General features: G+C 40.4%; 1 protein-coding gene across 11 annotated transcripts in view; it reads right to left on the bottom strand.

Annotated features, from left to right (window-relative positions):
* Nucleotides 1-20,709, bottom strand: part of FARP1 (FERM, ARH/RhoGEF and pleckstrin domain protein 1) — a 202,336-nt gene that overhangs the window by 59,138 nt on the left and 122,489 nt on the right. For all 11 annotated transcript variants that reach the window (XM_086880843.1, XM_086880841.1, XM_086880837.1 and 8 more), the window contains exons 3-6: nucleotides 9,117-9,221; nucleotides 4,655-4,697; nucleotides 3,486-3,564; nucleotides 1,040-1,137 (exon numbers count right to left, since the gene is read on the bottom strand). In XM_086880843.1, coding sequence (XP_086736969.1) covers nucleotides 1,040-1,137; nucleotides 3,486-3,564; nucleotides 4,655-4,697; nucleotides 9,117-9,221 — 325 coding nt within the window. The remainder of the gene's footprint in view (nucleotides 1-1,039; nucleotides 1,138-3,485; nucleotides 3,565-4,654; nucleotides 4,698-9,116; nucleotides 9,222-20,709) is intronic.

The raw sequence follows: 20,709 nt of genomic DNA on the forward strand, positions 1-20,709 counted from the left end.
AAAGAAGTACAGCTGGATTGCTGGACACTGTAACAGGAAAAAAAACAAGAGACAAAAGCCTCACTAGTCAAGGACTTTATTTTTTTAAGTCTGTGCTACCAAAATACTCAATTTGAAAACTGTATGACGACTACAGAATTTCACAGCATCTTAACTGCTACTCGGTCATGCTGCTCTATGATGACAGTGGCAAACAGAACCATAAAATACCTGCCCTTTCAACAGCAATTGATGAGGAACTGCCCTAACACTCATAAAATTTATCTGCTCACCTCCAAAGAGCTTCCAAATGTCTTTGTTGACTGCAATGTAGCATTACAGTGGAAGTACACAACACGGAATTGCACAAGCACCATGCAAAACAATGTCTATTACAACCATTATCCTTGCTGCTAAGTGGTTTTTCCTAATGTTTTTCTCAAGATGAGTATCCATAAAGTCTTGAAAAGGAAAACATATACTGTCTTTCAAGTGATGTGGAAACTAAAAGAAGTTTTGATGTCGTGAACAAAATTAATCTACGATTCTACTGGACAGTGTTATTGTGCATATTTTGCAAATAAAAAAAAATTAATAAATAAAATTAGGGGATTAAAATCTATTGTTTTCTTTTCTTCCCTATCAGTTTCCTCTTAGGACTGTGATTTAGTCTGGCATTCTAAGCATGTTTACTTACTACATTCTCTAGACAGCATACAGATCTCCAGGAATTTGAATACTCTGCTGACATGATGCAAAGTATAATAAAACAGGATTTCAGCAGAATTCAACATGTTTGCCACTGCCTGCAAAGTCTACTTTTTAAATGATCTTTGGCAGCCTATCAAATGCTTTGAAAATTCAAATCCAGAGACCAGAAACTCTTCTTTATTTGAAATAGTAAATTATCTGTATTTGAATGTCATTATACAGAACTACAAGAAATTGTCCATATGGCTTAAACCTGTCCCTAAAGCAGCTAATAACAGGGAACCCTGCAAAGCATGTCCAACCAATCATCCTGTTTATCCATCTGGAAAGAAGAAAAAAGGGAACTTACACTGTACTATATGTGAGATTAGGAGGGCAGTGCTGGTATCATTGCATGTTAGCCTTCCCTGTGCCAGGTCCTGCTTCACTTGCAATGCAAATAGGTACCTGCAAAACAAAAGTGAAGAAGGAATTACACAAAGCAGGAGGGAAAGAGGGGACAGTATCCCAACTCTGGCTTTGAATACATGTTCCCTTCACGTTTTGGAATCTACAGAGGTGATCTGAATTACCTAAGTTTAGAGGGTAAATAAAACACAACAGATACTGTATTACTGTATTAATTATTACTGGAGCTGTACATGGTGGCTGCTTTGAAGAGCCAAGATATCTCTCCTTTTCTCTCTTCTTCCCTCCGTTTGGAACCAGAGCAACAAGATATGACAATGCTAGCAAACGTGACAGCTCTTAAGTACTCAGCAAGAGATAATGCAGCTGCTTCTAACCATGAAGATAAACCACTGATTTAGAGTTATCAGTTGGTTCCCTACAAAGGGAACTCTGAACTTCCACCTTGGCACTCACTTGGGAATGAGGCACAAAATCTTGATCTTGACCAAACAACTCTAGTTAGCTCTGATACCTTTGTGGCCCCAGTATCTGCGCTGTCCATGTACCAGCCCTACCTAATATTGCCTCCAAACCCTTTCAGCCATGCAGGGCAATTCTACACTGCCAGTTTAAATGCAGAGACAACAGAAGTCAAAGACATTATTTCAGCATCTGAATTTATTTTAGCTTCAACAGAAATTGGCTTAGTTCCACTCAGTATCCAATTCTAGAGCTACCAATGGGCATTTTTCCTACAGCTGGTATGAAACCTGAAGTGGAGAGACACACCTTAACAAGCCTTCCAAAGACTGCAGCTCCTCTGGAAAAGGATCTCAATAATTTTTACAAGACTATATTTTAATAGGTTTAGAGAAAAGCTCTCATTTAAACAGTGAGTTTCTGAATGAGAAGATGTAGGTACACTAAATGAAAAGGGCAAACTGATTTGAGGAGTATGGAAAAGTACTGTGTGTGTATACACTGAAATAATACAGCAGATCTACATAACATCCTTTTGAAACATGCAGACATCTGTCTACCCATACAAAATTCACCCTGGTAGAGGAATATAGCACAAAAATGTTATAGTCTCTTCTTCAAGTGATGAAGCAGCTCCCCATGGATATGCTTTCACATCCTACACACTACTGTGTATATATATTCAGATCCCCTAGCATACATATTTAAAATCTAAACAGAAAAAGTCATTAGGATTAAGAGACACATCTTCAGGTACAGAGAGAGATCACCAAAAATTAATTTTCACTTCACATACTAAGAAACAGATATGCAGAATATCAATTCAGAAACAGAAATGTTTCATTAATAACATCACAACATCACATTGCAGGTTTTCATTCATCCCTCTGTTCTTTTTACTCTTTCTTTTATGTTTTAGTCTTTTCTAAGGAAATACTCCTTCTTCCTACCCCACATTTCTAATTTTCTCTTTCCAGGCCATCAAACAATATCAATAATTTATTTTTTTATACCAATGCTCTATTGCCAAAATAAAACATGACCAAGATAAACAGTGGAATATCACAGAAGTGGACTTACTCTTCATAATGGAAGTCATAAGGACACCAGAGCTCTTTGCAAAAGAGCACTCTATCTTTTGAGAAGATTGGAGATAAACAGTAAAAATTTTGAATCAGAATGGAAACATGTATTAATGCTAATAATACTGAAGACCAGAAAAGAGTGAAAAGCTGCAGTGAAGAAATACTGCAACATACTGACCATAAATGAAGGACCTGCTAGTGAGAAAGAACCTTAACAGGTCCCTCATACATAGATTTACTCAAGAAACAGGATTTTTTGTGCCAATACAGTGTGAAATTCAAAGCTTCAATGAAGGTTTTGAAATGCACTGAAAAGCATTTAAACATTAGTTTTAAGGTACTGTGCATGTGTGTACCCTTTACTACATTCTTATTTGGCATTTCTCCATCTCCAAAGTCCCACTTCCACCTGTGCAAACCTCTGGCATTTGTGCTGGCTATACAGACAGGGTCCAATGCTGCTGCAAATCAGCAGCTCACACAACAGAGCCCTCTCCCACATGAGGGTGCAGAGTCACACCTGGCACCCCAGAGTGCCAGTACATGACTGCATCATGCCAAACAGAGAACTCTGTTGCCAAACTGACTTCTCTTGGGGTTAGTAAAACTCTCCCAGGACTCCAAGGATGAAAGGACTCCTGCACTTTGCAGAACCACTTAGAACAGACTGCAGCTGAATCTGAGAGCCTATTCTTTCATGTATATTCAATGCTGGGACAAATAGCACCAAGCTAAAAGTAAGAGGCAGTCATCAATCCTGACCCAGTCATCTCCAACTCCATGTTCTCCCCTCTGTCCATCAGAGATTTAACAAGAAGAAATAGTCATGCAGCTACTAACCTTGTCAGTTCCTCCTGCAGCTGAGCGTGGTCGGGTGGGAAGAATTTTACCACAAATTTTACAACAACGTGCTTCGGTCCTAGGGAAAATGTCAAAGGAAGTTAACAAACACCAATAACATGCTGGCCAAATATGCACAATGATGTACAAGGAATGATTCATGTAACCTGCAGTGCATACAGACATGCTAACCTCCTGTCCTTTGTTAGTATGCAGGATATTTGGAGATTGCCCAATAAAATTTACACACAATAAAAGAGAACACTAACTTGGTCAAGGGCTACTCTGACAAAAACAAGTATGTTTTCAGCAATTACATCAGTTGAGCCAATAAAATATATGTGAATCTACTTTCCTTGCTTCAGAACAGGAGGGAGCTAAAATTCACTCTACTTTTAAGTCCACTAGCAAATTACTATTTCTGTTTTAGGAATAGCACAAGTGTTCCAATTGTTACAAGTATGACCAGTGACAAAAGGACCAACACATCCCTGTCTTGCAAGAGGGAGAGCTGCCAGAGCATGCACTCATACTAATATGACCAGAAAAGCACCTAGAAAAACTGAATCTCAAGGGCAAAACTCCATAAATTAAGAACTTGGCTGATATTTGACAGAGAAACAAAATAATCAGAACCTCTCCTGTTCACTTCTACTCTTTCCAGAGCTGGTGGCAAGTTATAATTTCTTGTTCTTTCCTACCACCCACTGTAGCTTCCCCTATCCCAACTGTTTCCTCCTCTTGGTCTCTGAAAATCCCAGGTTCTGCAATAATGTCCACACAGTTGTAATACACCTGCCAGCTCCTTCCCAGGAATAAAGTCCTCCTGTTCTTTTTCTTCTCTTCTGATTCCTGCCAGTCAGCAGTGTGCTCCTTTAGTCCTTTTACTGCCCTCTTTTCCTCTACAGAATTGTTGCCTCCACTGCCACCAGTGCCTCTTGCAGTGACTGACTAAGCCCCAGCCTCCCGTGGGATGGGGGCAGCTTGTTCATATGCTCATGTGACATAACTTCACAGGTATCTCTTGTAAGGACAGGCCAGAATTAAAGAGTAATTCCAACAACATTCAGCGCAGAAGGTTGAGAATATAAAGATTTCAACCGACAGAGTCCTAATTTATTCAAGGACTCTCAGACTGAGGAAAGAAATGTCAACAAGGAAGTACTTACTTCTAATCTGTTTCATAACAGGCTTCAAAAGATCCAGCCACACCTGAAAACAAAAGAAGGTGGTGTTATCATCTCTAAACAACCAACCAGAGGAGCATTTTTAATCGCAATACCTAGATTATCAGTTACCTATTTGTTTTTACCAGTGTAGTCATTATGCTTTCCTTAATTATACAGTGGTGGGTTTTCTCCCCAAAATTCTGGGAGATGCTCAGAAAACAGCACTGTGAATGGGCACAGCCTTTAAGGCAGTAGAGATTCAGAGAGCTGGGCAACAGCGAGGAGATCCCCCCCTCACTTGTCCCAGACACCAACAATCACAGCACACATGGTCAGGAACCATTAATTTTGTAGAAAGAACAACTGAAATGGAGAGTTTAGAAAAAGACAGTCCTGTATTGTCATTGAGTTCCAAACCCTGGATAATCTTGAGAAAGGGAAGTGAATGGAGCTGGTGCCTTTGAGGCTGGGAATGCTGGACAAATGGAGAAATGAGATGGCAGCAGCCTACTCACGGAGTATGGGGGACCCAACAGGAATCCCAGTATGAGGTCTGGGCACAAATGTGGAGCTCTGCTGCTGGGCTCCATGGAGGTGAAGGAGCCTCCCTCCCACCACCTGCCAGAGGAGCGTCCTCTCAGAATCACGGGTGTGAAGCAGACAACAGGACAAGGAATGGGTGGGAGAAAGCTTACTTTTGATCTATGGAACATTTTCTGTTTTCTATAAACCTGGGAAATTCAGGCCCAGACACTCTTAACTGGGGACAGCATAACTTCTGCATGTAGTTGACTTGACAACCCATTTTCCAGGACAGTGTGCAGAAGGTAAAAGCCAGATGATTCACAGGGCCTGGAGACAGCTCATAGTTCTCAGCTGGTAACTACCCATGCCCATGATTTATATTTTGTTATCTCAATAAACTGCACAGGGCCTCCCTTGAAGACATCTGGAATTTGAGGAAGAACAGCCTACAACCATCACAAAGGTTAAAGCCATTAAAAAACAAATTAATAGAGTCTTCCTCTAGAAAAAGAGTATGTATTAAAATGATTACTTCTTTGACCTTTAATAATTTTAGAATATGCATAGATTGAAACATACTCAAAATATCCATATCCCAGAATCACCTGAGAAGCCAGACAGGAGCAGGCCCGTATTACTTCTGTAACTGCTCCAATGCCATGTGCCATTTTTATCATTACTAATATGAATGATTCCAATTAGCAGAGACCTCACAGCCCTGCCCTTTCCCACGCAGCAATGTTACTCACTAGAATTCTTATGTTTCTCAGTCTAGGAAAGCCTTTTTCTTTTGTTTCAGAGATTAAAGAAACTTGGTTATCCAGGAACAGCAATACAGTTTTTCTCACATACTAAACTGGTACAGACACACTTTGACACTTGAATAACTTAAAACTGTTTTGTTTCAGAAAGTTTGCAGGTACATAATCTGCAACAAAGGTCAGGGACTTCGCCAAGTTTAATGAGAGAGGGAAAAGACATCTTGAATATGAAATAGCCAATTTACAAGAGAATAATGAGAATGATGTATTTTACTTGAGGCCAAGAAAACAAACAACAAAACCACCACCACCAAAAAAACCCTCTCTCTTCTCCCCAGAGGTGGTTTGTGGTACAGCCTGAGCACACAAATGCACCATTCCTTTCTCAACTTTCCCAGCCATCCTACAAGCAAGTAATAACACACTTGAACAGACTGCTGGATACAGAAAATACATGAATGCGTGTAGTGAGAAAGATGGGGCAAAATGACAGTGTTACCACTATGGCCAAACCCTAGCAATCAAAACTTCTGCATCATGCAGCTCCCACACTGTACCTAAACACCATCAGTCTGAGACTGGTTTATAAACTGGAAAGGAAAACTAATGCAAGGACTTAATTAAGATTAATGTTTTTCATTTTCTCCAGAACTACACAGCTAGATTACTTATTTGCTAAACAAAGGCTGGCATTCCATGATGGTGACCAGATTTCAGCAGCTGGAGAACTGAGGCAGACATCAAGTGTGATGAAACTCTGTGAAACCCCAGGCTTGGCGACAGTGCCTCGTTTTTCTCCTTGTCCCAGCAGGAAGTGGAACACTCAGACCCTCCACAATCATCTCCCATACAGATCTTGTCTGCTCCAAGCATGGCATGCTTGAATGTATACAGCTGCCAGGCAACTTGACATACCACTGTCAATATGTCAGATATGAGGTCTGGAGCCTTGCATGTTGAAATAAACACAGCCAAATTGTGAATATATGACTTCACATACATATGATTACGTCCAAACAAATATGTTCTAAATATTTATTTTTTCCTTTTACATTGCTCTCTACACTGGAAAAACAACTCATTCTCTTCAGATTATATGAATATAAAATATGCATGTGTGTTTTATTTCTCAGACATACCATTTACTCCAGGGTTTTTTACTTGCACAATGCTTGAGTTCTACATTATGGCCTTTATGAAGCTCAGAGAATTTTAAATCCCATGGGAACATTCACCTCAATTGCATCGTATAAACTGGTTACAATAATTTAAGTGTAAATAATACTCTCAGAGTGCTGCTCCGCATTGAAACAACAATTCATAATCAAATCTTCTGCTTCAGAGTTTCTGTGAGTTGCTTTCGGGTGGTTGAAGGCATTAATTCCACTGAATTTCACCATTCTTAGGGGACAGCTGACTAGATACCAGCAAGGTTTGTGGAGCTCCCCATTTTTCAGAAGCAAAGACTGGACCAACCAGCAAGAACATGGACTGGTGCTCTCAGATATTTGGCTAGAACTTCCTTTTGCCAGAGTAGGAGCCAGCTAAGCTACCATGCTCAGTGCAGGGAAGCATTTTCCTTCAGGTCAAACTGGCACTGTGCTTAAGGGTTTTCTCCATCTTCCTCTTCATCAGAGCCCTGCATCCCCCACTGTGATTGTCTGGACATATTTCCAGCCAGTCAATTCCTGCCACTGTGAGGGCCTCAGGCAGTGGCAGCACCTCAATCTCTCCTGTGTTCTGCCTCAAGCAAATAAACCACTTTGTTTTCACAAGACTGAAAATTGTTGGTTTACTTCAGGTCTCTGAGCAAAACACAGACAGTCATCTATTTAAAACTTAATGACCTGTGAAGTAGAGAAGGTTGATCAAATGACCTTCTCTATTTTCTAGAAAACTAAAAAGCAAATGTATATTCAGAAGATGTTAGGATTTGTTTCAGTTTTACATACATCCATCAATAATGCCAGAATGTCATTATTAACACAGCTACATGGACCCTCTGCTGCAATGGTACTGTACAGTTGCACTGCTTAGAAAAGTTACATTAAGCTCTCAAGTTACCTCAAGCATTAGCAAAGGGTATCGGGCAGAATGCTAATCCTTCTAATGAACTGTGTTTTATGCAATTCCAGCAGCACACTGTGAAGCAGATCCCTTCTAAAGACTGACATCCATTTAAAAAAAAATTCCAGTTTAATTGTAGTTAGCTTAGAACACTATGACAGCATTCTGTTTTAATGTCTATTGTCTAATGTCTGTGAATGACAGAAAAGAGATTCCTACTATTAATTTCATTAAGAAATATTGTTCCTTATGCATATTTTAGCTAGATGGAAAGAACACAGATATTTTTTCTTTGTAACAACTGCCCAAAGTCAACTCTTTTAGGTCATCGAGGCTATTGGTGCAAAATTCACCAAACAGGCATGAAATCCAGCGTACATCAGAATGTACTGGCAAAGCAATCCAGGTAACTAGCACACATGCTAGTAGGTTACACAGTAAGTCTAAAATAAAACAAACTTCTAAAAGAAAGTCATTAAAGACTAAGAAGTCATTAGGCTATGACTTTCTCTGGTACATGATGTGGGCAGTGCAATGCCTGAATGTTGCCAGCAGCTCATCTCAGATTCCTGAGTAACAGGACCAGGACACCTGCCTGTGCCACATAGCTCCCCAGAAAGCCCCCCAAAAATTGATGGGAGGTTCTTGGTTTACTTTTTATTCCTTTTTATTAACCTTGTAATATTTCATCCATCCCTTTTCTCACCCCATGTTTTTCATTAACTCTGTCACAATCATTGCAGCTCCTCTATCAGCAGAGAAAGTTTATTTCTGCACTCCAAATCAAACAGGACTATAAAATCGAGAGCTGAGATTCTGTAACAGTCCAGCCTTTGGCTTCTGTACAGCAACTTAGAAAAACAAAACACTTTCCCAACTTGTGTCTGAATTAGCCATTACTTTCAATGCAGATGAAATCTGACAGGAACAATCAGGCTTTAAAAACATTTCTTCAACTCCACTAGGCAAGAACAATTTATCTTTTTTTTTAAAAGTCCTTTTTCTTTTGAAGACTGAGGGTTAAATATATCTTCCAAGCAAGGAGCAGAAGGAGAGAAAACAGTGTGCATGCAGATGAAAAACAGCTGAAAATTAATCCTTCTACATACCATCATCTTTTTATGATCTGGAAATTCAAGGCCAAAATAGTCGCCTTCAACGAGGTTCAGGTGGTTGCAAACAGCATCATGCAAAACCTTCCCCGGAGCTCTTTGCTGTAAGAAGAAAACAAAGCCTAAGGTTACAAAGATGCTTTTAATTAGTGGCAGAAAAATTATTATGCTAAGAAATTATTCAACAAACAACACTGACAAAATTGTTTACAAAATCAGTGTGTATTACAACCATACCCACAAGGCAGTTGACAATAATTACACTAGTTTTAAAGCTAAAGACTATATCTATCCATCCATGGATGGCAGCTCTGAATCCATCTTTAGTGCATTTTTATTTTTTGAGGCAAAAGTACTGTGAAATAGAAGAGGAGGACATGGGATACAGTTTTCTTATGTCTATCAAGGCTAATTTCTGCTGTAAATTTTAATTTTATCCCACGGCCCTTCAAGCCATGTCAGGTGGTGCATGTACATTTGTGCACAACACATGAAACCAGGGCAGACCTGTCACACAAAACACCAAGGAATGAGGGTTTACTGGATGCTGCTTGATAGGCAGCAGGCTCAAACCCCAGGTTCTGACTTTGTGTGAGCTTATCCCAGGCTTTCTGCTGGGACTGAGGCCTGTCTGTGCTACCCTGGCAGAGCTGGCAAGTAATTTGGAGGAGTCAAACACTGAAAGCCTTCCCTCTATAAAGACCAGATGTTCTAGTCCAATATCAGCTCCCAGAACCACTGCTCTGCTGATTGTAAGGATTCTTTTCATCAGCCCATCTATTAAATCCACACCTGCAGAAAATACTACAAATTACAGTTCACCAGCAAGTCTTCTGCAAAAACCTGTCTCTGTAAAAAAAGGCCAATCACTGAAATCAAATATTTTTGTTCCTTGGACAAATGCACCTATTTTAATTCAAGAGGCTCTGAAACACAGGTCTAAACTCACTTCAGAACAAATAATAGCCCATTAAATTGTACAAACCCTGCTGTTACAAGAGAACAATCACATCCTGGACTACCAGTCTTAGACCGGCCCCCTCCCTTTTAGCCCAGTAAATAATAGAGTCAAATGAAACAGTAGGAGCCAAGTGAAGAAAAGACAACCATTACAGGTGGGCAGACCAGCTCAGCCCAGGCCCTGGCATCTCCAGGCAGTGCCCATATCAACAGCCTGCTTGAGAGTGGGCAGCTGCTCAGTCCCTCCCAAAAACATCAGTATGCAGTCTGGTCCCTTTTCATTGCGATACCAAAAAATAAAGAAAGGCTTTTTCCACCTAGGGTAATACCCTAGTTAGAAAGAGCATCTTTCCAAAGGCAATTTATCTAACATTCTGTAATATGAACTGGGAAAAGTAAATGCCTAGTAGTCAGGCTTACACCAGAGAAATTAGAGCCTTCACATTTTTCTAGGGAAAGCACAGGATGCACGTGCCACCACAGCAGCATTGTCACCCTGGTCATGCAGGACACAATGACTGAACCCTTCAGTGCTGGCTGGCTTTGAAAGTCCAAAAGGAAGAGCCAAGCTCACTTCTCCAAGAGCTTGCTGAACAGGTTTTTACCCAACATATTCCCAGTGCTTCTGAGAGACCTAAGCCACCAGGAAGCAATATTCGGTAAAGCTATTAACTGTCTGCTAATATTTGTTGAAGCAAACATTAGCCTCATGAATACTGTCAAAAAACAAATAAAGAGCAATCGCTGTGAAAAGTACAGATTTTTTCAAGAATTCACCATAAACTTGCAGTAACTAAAGTAATTCATGGTAAAATGCCAAGAGGATTCAAAGAAGGAAGGGAAAAAAATACCTCTGTTCTTCTAGATAGAGCACTTATGATCTGACACAATGGCATCCAAAATAATTCTCAAGTGCAAGTATATTTGAACACACTCACATCATGTTCTCCAGCTTCATTAAACCAGAAAGAATTCCCAGTGTTCACCACCCAGGTGGTGCTGGTAGGGAGACGAAGAGGAAGAATGGGTTTATCAGTTATTCTCACAGCAAGAAGCTTTCCTACCTATGCACAACCACAGGAACACGCCAGTGAGCATGTATGTATGTCTAGCTAAAATATTTGATGGACTTCTGTCTGACAAAGACCAAACTTCATCTTTCCTCATCGGAAAAAAAAGTGTCTCTAAAAAAAAAACCCACCAGCCAACCCACCAACCAACCAGCCAACCAAAAAAACACCCCCAAAACCAAACCAAAACAAAAAAAGCAGTCTTGTAGTATTTACGTCACTTGGCATTTTCTCTGGAGTATGCCTCAATAAAATGAAATGCTTCTTACTCTACTATTTGTAAATATTATTATTCTAAACTCGTCTTATCTTTGATCAGTCTATTTCAAAATAAAATCTGACAGTTCTCTCAAAGGAAATGCTGTGCATATAAAATCTGCTGAGATTTAGAGCCTGATGAAACTCCGGTCTTGCAGGAGCAGAAGGAGAAGTACAACATCCACAAAAGCAGAAACTCACGAGGTTTCAGAGAGATCTTGATTTAGTGCAGTTCCATGACATCCCTACTAAAAAATTTAAACACAATAAATTAAAAGCTCAGTCTAGTGGGTATGGAAGCAAACCAGGAGTCATTCAGGGCGCAGTAAACACGAGCTGACAGAGGGAGCATTCAGGAATGAGTGCACCACACCAATGACATCATCTGAAGTCAACAGTTGTGCCTGACTTAAGCGTGGTTACGAGTCCTATAAGAAAATACAAGTTTTCCACTGAACTTGGAAGGCATTTTCCAACCATGAAGCATGGCCCCACTGCCATGCCTCAGGCAGCAAGTTCTATGCAAGCTTCACTGGTCCCTGTTCCACAGCCCTCTGGCAGCATCTGCGTAAGCCAGAGCTTGGCTGCTTTCCCTGCTCCATGCCAGCACCAGTCTGCTCCATGGGGGATGCTGACATGGAAGCACGGAAGCAATGAAGCCTGGTGGCAAGACTATACCTCAACTTGAAGTTTATTACGTCCAGGTGCTGAGTCCTGCATTTTGGCCACAAAAACCCCCTGCAATGTTATAGGCTGGGGATGGTGTGGCTGGACAGTGTCCAGGTGGAAAGGGACCTGGGGCCAGCTGAACATGAGCCAGCAGTGTGCCATGGTGGAAGGCCAATGGCAGCCTGGCCTGGATCAGGAATAGTGTGGTCAGCAGGAGCAGGGAGGTCATTCTCCCCCTGTACTGGGCACTGGTGAGGCCACACCTGGAGTGGTGTGTCCAGTTCTGGGCCCCTCAGCTCAGGAAGGATGTTGAGACACTGGAGTGCATTGAGGAGGGCAACGAGGCTGGTGAGGGGCTTGGAACACAAGACCTGCGAGGAACGGCTGAGGGAGCTGGGGTTGTTCAGCCTGGAGAAAAGGAGACTCAGAGGTGACCTTACCACTACAATTTCCTGAGAGGCTGTGGTCGGGTGGGAGTCGGTCTCTTTCTCCACGCAGCAGCTGACAGAATGAGAGGATGCAGTCTCAAGCTGCACCAAGGGAAATATAGGCTGGATATTAGGGAAAAGTTTTTCATGGAAAGAATAATTAAGTACTGGAATGGTCTGTCTGGGGAGGTGGTGGAGTCACCATCCCTGGATGTGTTTAAAAGAAAGACTGAATGTGGCACTCGGTGCCATAGTCCAGTTGTGTTATGGCATGGGCTAGATTTGATCTTGGAGGTCTCTTCCAACCTGGTCATTCTGTGGATTCTGTTGAGTTCTGCTGAATTCTGTAGCTGCCACAGACACTACCACCCTGTGAGGCAGCAAGGGAAAGGAAACAGGAGGGCATGGTACACCGATGGAATACAACTAGGGGAAGGTCACATGCAACCCCAGGAGCTGGGAAGTACCTGCAGCAGGTGGCAGTCCCCTGCTCCTGCTTCTGTTGACAGCCAGATTCCTGTACAATCAGTGAGAAAATACTGCAGCTCCAGGGAACAACTCTCCCCACCCTAAACCAGCCATCTGAACACTCTGACAGGGAACTTCTCCTGAGAAATACAGGTTTATCTTTCACCCTGACAACAAGGAGCCCTGACATCTGTTTTAATGATTTCAGATGAGGGGAGCCCCAGTCAGACTGATACACCAGAGAATTGCTATTTTTCTCTTGATGTGGTATTTACTTACACCAAAATAATATTATAAATTTATTACAATGAAAAGAAACTCAGTGACTTCCAGCTACACATCCTTATTCCTTAATGCATTTTGAACCAGTCTTTCATTTAGCTCTGTGAAATCACATTTTAAAAGTCGCTTTACATTTTCAGGGAACGTCAAGTTCTAAATTATGAATAATGTGCATCACCACATTTAGCTGCAAGCTATGAAGGTACCCAGTCAAACTAGCCTGCTTTACGCATTATATATTCAATATTTTGCTGTCTGCTCATTATCTCAGTCCTACTCAATTCAGCCTCACTCTACTCCCACCAAAATCCAAAACAGTATGTTGCTTATGATCTTCCAATGGTGAATATTTTAATAGGTTCAACAATTCTTTAATGTTCTAGCAAATGCCAATCATTTTTAAAAAAATATCCCTCTACATAGTTGTTTATACACTCTTTGACACATACTGCAATACTTTTTGGGTTTTTTTTTAAAAAAAGAAAGAAAGTTCATGGCTATATCTAGAAGATATCCAGACCTTTAAAAGAAGCAGGTTTGGACAGATTACACCACCTCCTGAATAGTTAATTCAGCAATTATTTCACTATGTACCAAAAAATAAGTAGATATGTTTATGATCAAATAGAAGTTTTACCATTTTTTATCTGTTCAGCCAAATAATCTCTGATACTAGCTTGAAACAAGATTTTTGATTGAAAGGTTTTTCTTTGTTTGTTTTTACATTACTGAACAGTAATACCAGCTTAAAAGAACCAAACACTTTATTCTGAACACTGAAAAATGTAAGTCTCATCTTTGATTGAAGTAAGAAATAGTTTCACATGGAAACACAGACTACTCTGTTCTCCTTCTCTTCTTCAAAACTGCTGCAAATGGGTCAGAAGGAAGTTTGGGTTCTTTTGGGTTTTAATTACTCTTGCTTGTACAGTAGTAGCAGCTCATAGGAGAGAAAATAATTCCCTTATGTTCATCTTAAAGAAAAAGGTACATTCATTATTCACACCTGCCACCACATAAAGGCAGGCATTTCTTCCACTGATGCCCTCCCCTCCTATTCCACATTCTGGGTGCTCAAATGGTCTAAAATGTTATGTGACAATTTGGTCATGCTAAATATTTTACAAATATTTAAATACTATATGGCACAAAGTTCAAAACGTATTTGCTCTTTCAGGGTTAATAACCAAAAAAAATCCCTTGTACTGATCAGCCTATTAGCAGATAAGCCAAATCAGACTGCCAAATTATTTTTATACTCCAATTTAGCAACACCATTGAAATGATTGTGAAAACTTCATTCAGTAACTTCATTACTATTTCTGAAGTCACACACAGTTGTAATCACTACTAAAAATAACAAACCCACGTTCTTAACAGCATAACCTTCTGTTATTTGAAACTGTTAAAAATTATGTATGTATCTGCAGTTTTGAAATGAAAGAAAACCAACTAAGAACAGTCCATGATAAGCAAATAGTATAAAAATAACCTCGCAGATGCGATTGAGCATAGGGTTCTTAAACAAATAACCCTGTCAGAAAATTCTACTTCAAAGAAGGCTTGAAAACTACTTGCAGGAGAACAATGCTGTCAGCATCTGAAGACAAATTTCATATTTTAAACAGTTCTCCTTTCTGGTGTAAAATGAAACGCATAATTCATATTTAGCAAAAGTCTATTTTCTGAAATAAAGGCAAGAAGCACTGGTCTGAGTGTTGTTGCTCTGGCCCTAATACTGCCAAGACACTTGGAGACCCTCTGCCCTTCTCCTCTCTTCCCTTTCAAAGCATAGGATTTAATCCTATAGGAAGGATTAGATGACTACAAAAATAGCATTAGACCACAAAGATAGCTCTTACACCTGGGCTTACTCGTTTTTACCTGGCTGTTCAGCTTAGACTGGGTAGTTGAGAAGCTGAAGAAGTGTGATTCATCACTCCTACACACCAGGCCAGGGAGAGAAGCCACACACTCCCACCACTACTCTGCAGCAGTGGACCTGCAGCCACCAGGCATGCATCCCGTCTGAAAAGAGGGTGCAGAAGAGGCAGATCTTTATGATAACCTAAAGGCACCTCGTTCCTTTTAAGATATTTTCCATTTGAATGCAGTTGAGGGCTCCACTCCTGGCATGTATCCCACATGCTTTTGCACAGACTGTGCACATACCATCAAAGGGCGGATTGAGGCCAAAAGCAGTAACAGAGTAAGTCTCTCATGCTGCCTTAAAAACAGGCGATTGATCATCTGCTGCGGGTGTACAATGAGACTATTTAGCCTTCTTGTCTTTCAAGATTTTACTTGCTTGGATTTGGAGATTTTTGGACTGCTTTTACACTCAACACATAAGCTGTATTTCCTTAATGCCAGTGGTTGCCTTCCACAGTCTCTGATGTACACTTTCACCTTTTGGTCAGTTTTGGTGGTGGTGGGCACCTTTTTTTAAGCAGAACGATTTTAAGATATGGTAGTTTTTTACTTAAGGTATGTTTTACTGCCCTTAAAAAAATGCAGCTTCAAAGTTAAACTTCCCCCCCCACCCCCTCCAACCTATCAGCTGTAACAAACTTTAACAACAACTATTTTAGGAATTTCGTTGCTAACCAAAAATCAACACAGCAAACAATTAGAAAGGCAAAGAATACAAAGAGAAGGGGTTTAATAACCCTCTCATTTGCTTCCATTTCTGGTATGGTCTCCAAAAGAAGACTGCAGTTTTCTACATTTGAAATATGGATTTGTAACTGTAACCATGGTCTTGTATTTCTGATTGTGACAAACTGGTTTACATCAAAATATTTTCTAAAATCGGCAGAAGCAGAAGGATTGCTCTTGCTACACACCTTAAAATCTCGTTCAATGCCAAAAAATCAAATTCAGTAGAAATAGCCAACAGTAAAATTCAGGCAAAGAGTAAATACTAAATAATCCTCTTTAATAGTTAAAAGCTGTGGAATGAAAAAGCAAAATATTATCTAGCAAAGCTAATGAAAAGTTTTATGACGAGGCTATTTTCAGTACTGCTTGGTTAAGCTTTTTCTTATAGCAGAGTCAGACTAATACAAAACTCAGCTACAGTAAATCCTCAGGTAACTGTACATCTCTGTAATTGCAGTACAGTAAAGCTATGGAATTGGAGCCTCTGCTTGGTCTATTTTCACTTGGCTCATAAAATTACAGCTTTGTGCCTTAATGGGCAAACACCACCCACACTGCATTTATTATATATGCCATTTCAATGTGCATGAGAGGACACAAAAATGGAGAGAAGGGCTGGGCACCCTCAGGACTGAGCTTTTCCCAACACAAACCAACACATCATCTTCAGGTGTAATCCTCCAATAATTTGATTTCTTTGCAGTTCTTACAAATGCAAACTGATATTAATACTGATTTTACCATACCAATTATTCACATTTCTAGTGGACAAGATATTTGTTACAGTGGAATCAGCAGCAACCACCATAAAGCTAGTGGAGCGCTTTGTAAAGAAGAAAGAGGAAGAAAGAGGCAGATTCTTGGAGCCTGGAGAATTTCCTCCTCAGGTAGCTGTAGGGAAAATATTCCACAGAATTTGTTTCACACATTCATCCCTCTTTCATCGGTGCCAAATTAAAACTGAAACTCACTAGCTAAACACCGTGAACCATATAAACCAAAAATATTCAGGTTTTGGCCACAGCAGTCTAAGTACACATCTGTTTAGTACAAAATGTTACTCATGGTGAAAAGCATTAACAAAATACTTCATTATTAGTTTCCTGGTTCACTGGTTCCTTTGGCTCTGTTTACAGCATTTTAACCAGCTGGCATCTAACTCTCAGTTAGAAAATACAACTGATCTTGTATTAACTTTTCTGTAGTGGTTTTACATAATCCTACATTTCACACACATGCATCTAAAATTCACTGTATCAACTTAAAAGTGGTGCTCTGATCACATCTGCTCATGAATTCATATGGAAAACTTCATTGTTATCTGCCTAAAAATCCTCTAAGAAATTGCCCCAATGGGGACAGCACATACCTTCCCATGAAATGTGAATGCTGATCTCAGTAATGCCAAAAAAATCCTAAACCCAAAAAATATCGAACTGCAAAAACAGGTCTCTGCAGAAAGCTAATTATTCCTCCTGGAAAAAAACCAAACCTTGTTTCTTGGAGTACAACTATAACTTCCTTGAGATAGGTGTAAAACATTTGTGGGAAATCAGCAGTGGCAGAGCAAGTCTTTTAAATAACTGTTTAAGGCTGCAAAATTTCACACACCAACAATTAAATTCTTAGACTTCCAGTGGGAAACTCTTGGCAGCACCACTGTTACTAAACCAAAATTACTTTCCTTGAACATCATTAAAATGCACAGTGTGGACAAGAAAAATGAGGCATTAAAAGAACAATGAGAAAACTAAAAATATGTCATCTTATTCCTTAAATTAGCTCCTGTAAATGCTGAGTCATCTCTGCCTAATTTTACCAGCAAAACTAAAAGTGGTTTGAGGTTCATTCCCTTAGCAAGACAACCATCCACTGCTGGAAGTGACTATTTTCCTTTCTGAATGGTATTATCCACACGACATACTCCAGCCTCAGAGCCTTGACACTTCATGGTGATGACTTGCAAAAACCAGAGCCAGCCCATCAGGAATTTGAGATCTTGGTGTGAGTTGCAGGGCAGATGCATTAACCAGTGCTTTCCTCGTGATCTGAAACAAACTACTTTGCAAATCAGAGCGTAAGAAAGGTGGAAAGCAACAATACTTTTGTGCAACAAGGCTTTTTTAAAACCAGGTACACACTAAAAATTCCTCTCTGAAAAGCTGTGTCTAGTTCTGAGGGACAAGAAGGGAGGAATTCCCACCAAAGCCGTTCCAGCTATGACACCAAAATCCTTAGTGGAGACACAGGGATGCCAACAGGCATCTCTCTGACGAAGGTTGCCTCTGAATCATCTATGTTTAATTGACAGCCAAGGGTGTAACTGGGCAGATGTCTCCATCTGGCATGAGCTGCACCTCCACCACGAGGCTCTGCCCGTAGGGATGTGCCTGCCAGCATTTTGCAGCACAAGGATGCCCACAGAACAAGCCCAGCATGTGCACTGTGGGCACTGGCTCTGGAAAACACACCACAAGATTTGTTTTCAGAAGCTAGATGGGAGTTTGATGTGAAGCTGATAGAACCTCATTTTTCAGAACATTTTCTTTATGGAAAGCTGTTTTACTAAAGCTCACCTCTGGAACCAAGCACATACCTGTCAAATAAATGTTGATATTACTTTTTCTCCCTGCAAGCAAAAAACTGAATGAGTTTAACCCCCGGCCCTGGTGCTACTTAGTGGCACACTGTGCTCGTTGTTTCTCGGGAAGAGCTGCAAGTGAGGCTCAGAACACCCATTAAAAATACCTCAGATTGAATTTCATAGCCCACAACTTTTGAAAAGGAATATAATGGCACCATTCAGTGCTTTCAGTGTAATTCAGCAGCATAGCAGCCAGCGCATAATTGGGGATGGAAACCCCAAACTCCGTGACACCCCTCACCCTTTGCCTCCCACTTTAACCACTCCTCTCTCTGTTTCAAGGCAAAAATCATTTAACCACCTTCTCAAGTTTTCCTTTTTTAACGTTAAGAGGTGCTTGATTCTCTGTTTTGTTTTCTTTGCCTGCTCATTTTTCCTCATTTTCTTTAGACATAAGCAAACACTTTGCCAGAATGAAGGAGTAGGCAATTCTTATGTCATCAAATGTGAAAGCAGAAACCTTATACACAGATTGGAAACATGAGAATATGAAGTGTTATGAGAATATGGGAGTTATTACTATAAAATCAGATTGAGATGCAAAGCAGCTATTTACTATTCCTACTTGGATACATTTTAGTTCAGCCATGATTGTACCAAAATCCTTTGAAGAAAATAATTTAATTTAAATGCAAGAAGTCCAAGACCTGGAAAAAAATCTCCACAACAAACCTCAACAAAAAAATAAGAGGTTTTCAGGCAAAATATTAAATCCTAAATCTATAGCAAAACCAACTGCAACAGGAAAAACCTTTCCATCAATCTCAACACTATTATTAATCTCAGAAAGAACTCACACCATCCAGGGCTGTACATATTTTACTTTTTATTTATCAGAGGCAGGAAAGCATATTTTAACAACTGGATACAGAAGTTTCCAAAAAAGACACTCTTAGATGAAGCCTTCAGGTTGTGGCTGCTGCAAGCTATAATGAATAATTTTACACCCTGAATCTTTGTCTTCAGCTAGGCCACTGCTCCAGGCGGATGTAGTGCTCTGGAAGCCAAAGTGCAAGGCAGGGTAAGGAAGACAACCTCGCATGCAATTTAAATTAAGAGTTTCTGTAGGACTAAGGACCCATTTGGTTCCAAAACTGACATGGACTGTCTAAAGAAAAGCTTGACTGCAGCACTCTGCTACTGCTCCAGACTGGACATAGAGTAATCTTGTATTTCTGTGTGAAACTGAAACAGAGATGATCTGAGTTCATTCCTAATGAGCAAAATGCATACCAACAATACATTTTCATGGAAGCAAAACTTGAGTAAGTCTCAAAAGCAATCCCTTCTTTAAATATCTGAAAGGCAGAACTTTTGAGTAGGTTTTTGCCAGTCAAGTCCCCAGTAACAAGAGTTTCTTATTTGGTTATGCAAGACCTGTTACCAACCTGATGGATGTATAGGAAATGTGTTCAACATTTCTCTAAGCAGCCTTGAAAGACCTTAAAACTGAATATACTTGGAGTCTGGTCTGTATTTTAAACATGCAAAGACACAGGAGAAGAAGTGAGAACTGTCTATACTTTTAAGGTATTTGCAAGGGGAAGGTACAAGCTCTGTTTTGTGCATCACTGAGAAGTGCTACCTTTAGTTTGGGACACAAACTAGAGTGAACAGATGATAGGGGAATTGGTATGGTAAGTGTTACAATAATGGCTGTTTCTGCCAGCAGATTTCAGAGGCACTTCATAATGACGTAGTCAAGTCACAATTTCAATGAAAGATAAGAAAGAACTATCTCCCTTTTTAATACATCTATACTGTTTTCAGAAAGATCCTCTGGAGATTTTCCACTCTTCCTTTGCAGCCTGCCTGCAACTCGCAGTGTCTCCTCACACAGCAGATGTCCTAAAAAATCCATCCATGGGTCATCTCAGGTCTCTGAAAGGTGGAACTGCCTCTGGACTGTAGAGTCTGATGAATGGTTGTGCTAGCAGACAGCACACAGCCATAGCCATGATTGGGGGGAGCGCAAGCGGAGTGGTGCCGGCACACACTGCGGAAACAGTGACTTCACCTCCAGCTGCCTCAAAATCCAAACCTGCTGGGACTGACCACCCAGCATCAAACTGCAAAGCAGCACTGACAGAGCAGAGATCTGCTTATACACTTGTGGCAAACCAGGGAAAGAAGGGATTTGTGCTTGTATC

This window comes from Cyanistes caeruleus, chromosome 3, assembly GCF_971803275.1.
Source record: "Cyanistes caeruleus chromosome 3, bCyaCae1.hap1.1, whole genome shotgun sequence".
In the NCBI taxonomy this organism is placed as follows: domain Eukaryota; kingdom Metazoa; phylum Chordata; class Aves; order Passeriformes; family Paridae; genus Cyanistes; species Cyanistes caeruleus.